The following is a 7,019-nucleotide window of genomic DNA, read 5'->3' on the forward strand; positions in this document are numbered from 1 at the left end:
ACACTCATATACCTGTATGTATTATATGTGATACATGAGTGTGTGTGTGTGTGTGTGTGTGTGTGTGTGTGTGTGTGTGTGTGTGTGTGTGTGTGTGTGTGTGTGTGTGTGTGTGTGTGTGTATGTGTGTGTGTAAGTTTATAATTGATGAGAAACAAACACAAACATCTTTAATTAAACTTATTTGGAGACTAAACGGAGCAGATTTTGCTGTTAATTGCTGAAAATAACCAAAACATGCAAATAATAATAATAATAATAATAATAATAATAATAATAATAATAATAATAATAATAATTATATGTTTTCCTTTGCGTTCACTTTTACACACTGAGTGACTGCAGCGACAGATTGTTTAAAGACCAGCGAAGTGTAGCTGTCAGTGTGTGTGTGCGTGCGTGTGTATGATACTGTGTGTGTGTGTGTGTGTGTGTGTGTGTGTGTGTGTGTGTGTGTGTGTGTGTGTGTGTGTGTGTGTGTGTGTGTAGGACGTCCAGTAGTGAGCAGGCTGCTGGCAGTCAGGCAGCCGCCGCTGTTGTCCAACAAATCCTGCCGTCCGTCCCCCTGTTATTAGGATCCCAGCGGGGGGGCGGAGTTAGAGGTGTGTGTGTGTGGGGGGGGGGGCTGATTTAACATCTGTCCCAGTTAGACCACCAGGTAGCCCACCTGTAGTCCTCACTCTGCCCCACTGACGGGTAATTAGCTGCTGACTGCTGCCAGGACCGGAGGCAGAGTGTTTAACAACCTGAGCTTTAACACAGAGGAGACTAACATGCTGAAATAATGCTTTAATATTTAAAGTTATGGTTGTCGTGGTAACTGGACAACACAAGTGTCACACATTACAAGTGTCTGAATGCTGAGTGTGTAAACATATCCTCTATGTTTTACCCTCAAATAATTCTATTAGTGTTAATATTTAGTGTGAATGAGTGAATAAAAGAAGACATTTCAGAATCAATAATCTTTGTTCTGACTTTAACTAAATGCTTCCAGAGTCTTGAACACAACCACAAAACTATTTATAGAATATAAATTAATAAAACATCTTCATTATGCTTTATGTTTGCTTCAAAACATATTTTCTGTTGCAGTTTCGGGGACAATAAACTTAATTTTTAGGAACACGTGCAGCGTTTTCAGCAAATTTTTATTGTTAATAGTTAATAAATAATAACAGAGATTACCTTACATATGAAGATGTGTCAGTAAATACTTTATTAGTGCCACGGGTGCTAAGCTCCGAGACACTCCCTCTACAGCAGTAATGCTGCAGAAGGGGTGCCTCGGGGAAAAGTCAAATTTCGGCGCGTAACTCGTCCCGCAGCTTTGAGAAAACCCTGACAATATATACATCAAAACGTGCGGCTCGATCGGGAAAACTTTTGGTGTTGAAATTCCAATTTTTCCCAAAGTTATTCCCAAAAAACCGGGAGAATTCTCCATAGGAAATGAATGGGAATTTTTGGAAAAACCCACAGAATTTCACCTTTTTTCACCTTTTTTCGGAGTCACCTAGCTCTCTCATACCTGCACGTAGAAATGTGATTCAAACTTTAAAACGGAGGAAAGCTTGTGTCTCTCCAAAATACCAAACAGTTTTTACATAACATGTAAACTTTTCAAACTATGAGCAGTCAAACGAGGAGTGGAAATCACTTTTTCTTCAAAGTTAGAGTGGAGCCGTCAGTTAGCTTGAGTGCGAGAAACAGTAAAAAATAACCTTAATTTTTATTTTTAACTCGAGCTCACGGCCAAACCGTGAAAAGGAGACAAATAATATTTTGTCAAAATGTCGACATAGGTGTTGGGATTCATAAAATGTGACGTTGACAGGCGGGGTCTGCACAAAATTTAAACGGGGGGGCCGAGACCGGCGGCAATACCTGTCTTGCTCCCCATTGACCCTAATGTAATCGTCTTTTTTTTTCAAAAGAATCTCACTCTGTCTTCGCACTGAGCTTACGCGCTCATTTTAAGGAATATCTGAATAAAATAAACACTGTCAGAATCTGCCGGCTTCTGTGTCTCTCACGGTGTTTTCGGTTTTTGGACAGGAGTTACGGTTTTCTCACAGTTTGCAATTGTTCGGGACCTTGTCAGAAGCCAAATTCTGGGGGCATTTTGAGAATTTCCAAGCAGATTCTCACATCGCCGTAGCAACCGTAGGGCCTTAGCTGCCCTTAGCAACCTGTTGCTGGGCAGAAACCGACCTACTTTTTTGTGATTGGCTAATTCCTGTCTGTCTGTTTTGCCAGTTAACCGGCCTAGCTAGCAGCTGAGCTAGCGGTCGAGCTAGCAGCCGAAAGCTATCAGCCGTAGCATCAGTGTTTCGAGTAGAGGTGGTGACTTTGATTGACAGGTGACACTAGGTAGGGGGCGGGGCTTCATCAAACGTCGCGGGCACTCCCACAGCGATTGGGAGCAGAGATAGAGGCTGAATTTTACTCAACTTTGAAGCCTAATTTCACATATTAAGCAATTTTTTTAATCATTCACATTTGGCAGGGTGGTTAACAACACACTCTTCTGTGGTATGTCAAACTCAGAACACATATTTATTTATACTTACATGGACCTTAAGACTAATGTTAGAACCGCCCACCTCATTAACATATAGAGACAGAAATAAAGCTCTCCCCTTTGATCCTTCTCTCCAGGTAAGAAACTGTCTTCTTCATTAAGCTCCGCTAACTTTACATTAGCTGCTCACAGAAGGCCTATTCTGAAATGTAGACTTTATTTCATAGCAATGTATTTGAATCAGTGAAAACATATAAAATAAAATAGTATAATAAAATCTACTCTCTTAATGATAAGATTTACTTAATAATTTCATAACAGTGATGTTCCTGTCTGTGAAAAATGAAGTAGACTTGAATTAATTAGTTTAACTAAATATTATTTATATTTTCAGGGATGTTAAATTGAGAATAAAGTACATTACACTTGATGCTGACTAGTAAGATGTACTTAATACTCGAAACCAGAATATGATCAGGGTGACTTTTGAACACTGGAAATAAATGGTGTACTCGTCCCGGCAGCAGCCCCGTGGCACTCAAGATTTCCCTGGAATTTTGTAGTTACTTGTTTTTGATGAAAACTAGAGAATAAAACATCAGTTAATGAAGGTTTAAAGAGAGCAGAAACAACCTGACAGACAAAAACACACATGATAAGGAACATGTTAATTAAAATAAGAGTTAAATGTTGATGATTAACCTGCAGACAAACTTCAGCTGAGGTTGAGGTTCAGTGAAAGACTCCAGCTGGTCAGTAATCCTCCAACCTGCTGCCTGTTAGCAGTCTGGTTTTCGGTCGACTACGGCAACCCGGAGGCTCCATCTAATTGGCAAGAGGGTCAAATGAGAGCTCAGCATGTTGCCCAACACATGAAAGAGGAGCGGAGAGGACAACCTGCTGACCGACACGCCCAAACACACCTTCTGTCTGCCAAACACACGCCAACATGGCTCCTGTAAAGCTTCTATAGCTCATGTTTCATACAGGAAGCTCAACATTAATCTGATGAAAGAAGAATTAAACATTATTTATTAATGGATGGTGTTGAAGTCGTCAGGACTCTGCTCATAATTCAATTCAATAATTCATATTATGAGTAATGTAGTATTACAGTAAAAGTACTGCAGTATTATGAGCGAAGTAGTATGCAGTATTACAGTAAAAGTACTGCAGTATTATGAGTGATGTAGTATGCAGTATTACAGTAAAAGTACTGCAGTATTATGAGTGATGTAGTATGCAGTATTACAGTAAAAGTACTGCAGTATTATAGTGATGTAGTATGCAGTATTACAGTAAAAGTACTGCAGTATTATGAGCGATGTAGTATGCAGTATTACAGTAAAAGTACTGCAGTATTATGAGTGATGTAGTATGCAGTATTACAGTAAAAGTACTGCAGTATTATGAGCGATGTAGTATGCAGTATTACAGTAAAAGTACTGCAGTATTATGAGTGATGTAGTATGCAGTATTACAGTAAAAGTATTGCAGTATTATGAGTGATGTAGTATGCAGTATTACAGTAAAAGTACTGCAGTATTATGAGTGATGTAGTATGCAGTATTACAGTAAAAGAAGAAAACACTTTGATCACTGTTGATAAAAATCCTGTTTATTGATTATTGAAGCTTCAGATTGTTCACACATCCAATCAGTAAAGTGTGATCAATGATTTCATGTTCAGATTGACTTCATCCACACAGTCAGTTAGTTTAACCCAGAATGTCAGCTATGTACAAGAACATCATTAATGATTATTATCATGATCATTACAGTTTGATTGAACATTTCTTTATGAATTTACAAAGTGATGAGAACAAAATATCTGTGATGAAGGAAGTTCTGCTGTTTTCTCTGTTTAAGAAACAACAGACACAAATACATCAATACAAACATGAAACTAACATTTAGAACAAAGAGAAGTTAAAAACATGGTGATGAGCAGTGAGAGCCTCCATGGATAAAAACACACAGGAAAAAGTCACATTTAAAGAAACTGAACATATCAATGAAACATAAAGTAAACAAAGTGTTGAATATCACTATTAGCATGTCAGCTGATCTCTGAGCAGCTCAGAAACATGGAGACAAAAACATGAAGAATTACAACATCTGACACATGAAGTCTGAAATGACTTCTGTCTATTTCACTTTACACAACTCAGCTGTGCCAAAAACATAAAGTCCAGCATAGAGAGGCTGAGTGAATGTGGTCTGGACTCTGTGGAGGAGAGTCATGGTTTCAGAGACGCTGTAGAAGGACAGAATACCTGCTCTGTGATCCAGGTACACTCCGACTCTGGAGGAACGAGGACCTGAGACGGGAGTTGAGATGTTGTTGAAGTAAAATACATACCTGTTAGTGCCACACCATAAAGACCAAGATTTGTCATTACGTCCAAATATAGATTCATATCCTGCTCTGCGGATATTCTTGTATATGACTGCTACATAAACTGCTGTTCCTCTCCACTCCACCTCCCAGTAACAACGTCCAGTCAGACTCTCTCTACTCAGGACCTGATACTTATCAGTGAATCTGTCTGTGTGACTAGAATAAGACTGTTGTTGTTCCGTCCATTCTACTTTTCTGTTCCCCTCAGATAATAACAGCTGTGTGTTTGCTGTGTTTGGATCCAGAGTGATTTCACATGAATATTTTAAGAACCCAGCTCTGGTCTTGGGTTCTGGATGGGGCAGTAAAACGTCCACTTCAGTCACTGCCAGTGAGATGTTTGTCCATTTGTCCCTCAGGATGTCCTGTAGTTTATCTCTGAGCTCTGACACAGCTGCTGTCACATCCTCAAAGTATCTCAGAGGACGGATATTGATGCTGGATGAGTCTGTAGGTTCACTGAGTTGTGACACTGAGGGGTAGTTGTGTAGAAACTGGTTGTGATCCTCTGTGTGTGAGAGCTGCTTCAGTTCAGCGTCTTTCCTCTTCAGCTCAGTGATCTCCTGCTGCAGCTTCTCCTGAAGCTCTTTGACTCGACTCACTTCAGTTTCCTGCTGGGATCTGATCTGCTGCTTCACATCAGAGCTTCTTTTCTGGAGGAGACGGATCAGCTGAGTGAAGATCTTCTCACTGTCCTCCACTGCTTTATCAGCAGAGAGACTGACGGCCTCCACCTCCTGTTGAAGCAGCTTCACATCTTTCTCTCTGTGCTGGATTCTCTGCTGGATGTTTAGTCGACTCACCTCGAGCTCTCTCTGCCTCTCAGTCCTTTCTGCTGCAGCTGGGACTGTGTCGTGGCCTTTATGATCCTCCATAGTGCACAGATAACAGATACTCTTCTTATCTGTACGGCAGAATATCTTCATCACCTCATCATGACGAGAGCAGATGTTCTCCTGGAGCTTCTTGGAGGGCTCCACCAGCTTGTGTTTTTTAAATGTAGGTGATTCATAATGAGACTGGAGGTGATTCTCACAGTAAGAGGCCAGACACACCAGACAGGACTTGAAGGCTTTCAGCTTCCTCCCAGTGCAGACATCACAGGCCACATCTTCAGGTCCAGCATAGCAGTGATCAGCAGGAGCAGCTTGGAGTCCAGTCTTCTTCAGCTGCTCCACTAAAGCTGCTAACATGGTGTTTTTCTTCAGGACAGGCCTCGGTGTGAAGGCCTCTCTGCACTGAGGGCAGCTGTAGATCTTCCTCTGATCCTCTCCATCCCAGAATCCTTTAATACAGCTCATACAGTAGCTGTGTCCACAGGGAATAGTCACCGGATCCTTCAGTAGATCCAGACAGATCGAACAGCTGAGTGTTTCTCGGTCCAGCTGATCTTTCTGCGCCATTTCAGCTCTCAGAAGCAACGACTGACTGAGCTTCATTTCCTGATAAGTTTAATAAGTTAGAACTTTGATCTGATCATGTGATTCAGTCATAAATGCAGCCTGACAGCTCTGTGCTGCGTCACATGTTGGTTACACCCATCTACAACCTGTAGACCTGAAGGGAGGGAACAAGGAACTCTGATCCCAGAGTGGAGCTTGTTGTGTTTAAAGAACAGGGACGGTTATCAGGACGAGGAGCCGCACTGTGGATTTAAACTGTGTTTCCTCATTTACAGTAAAGTCTCAGATAAAAGCTGCTCAACATTTAACTTTACTGCTATGTACAAATACTCCATTACAAGTAAAAGTACTGCAGTATTATGAGTGATGTAGTATGCAGTATTACAGTAAAGTACTGCAGTATTATGAGTGATGTAGTATGCAGTATTACAGTAAAAGTAGTGGTTTGGTCCCTCTGACTGATATATTATTAGTAGGGATGCTCAATATTGACTTTTCTGCCGATATCCGATATTCCGATATTGTCCAACTCTTAATTTCCGATACCAATATCACCCGATACGATATTTGCAGGCTTTTCACACCAAAACTATTAGGTAACAACATAACATATCTCTTATTGTTGAATAAACACATTATGCCTAATTTTATTGTGATGCTCCACTGGATGCAAACATAAATGCAACATGGC

General features: G+C 40.6%; 1 protein-coding gene across 1 annotated transcript; it reads right to left on the reverse strand.

Moving 5' to 3' along the window:
- Positions 1-4,168: 4,168 nt before the first annotated feature.
- Positions 4,169-6,346, reverse strand: LOC133980025 (tripartite motif-containing protein 16-like). Its single transcript, XM_062418588.1, has one exon. It carries the CDS (start codon positions 6,326-6,328, stop codon positions 4,673-4,675), a length of 1,656 nt encoding a protein of 551 aa, XP_062274572.1. The 5' UTR covers positions 6,329-6,346; the 3' UTR covers positions 4,169-4,672.
- Between the last annotated feature and the right edge of the window lie 673 nt (positions 6,347-7,019).

The sequence above is a fragment of the Scomber scombrus genome, chromosome 5 (genome assembly GCF_963691925.1).
Source record: "Scomber scombrus chromosome 5, fScoSco1.1, whole genome shotgun sequence".
Lineage (NCBI taxonomy): Eukaryota > Metazoa > Chordata > Actinopteri > Scombriformes > Scombridae > Scomber > Scomber scombrus.

What these genes read in the sequence shown, in the direction of transcription:
- LOC133980025 (XM_062418588.1), bottom strand. Translation starts at nt 6,328, where the DNA reads ATGGCGCAGAAAGATCAGCTGGACCGAGAAACACTCAGCTGTTCGATC.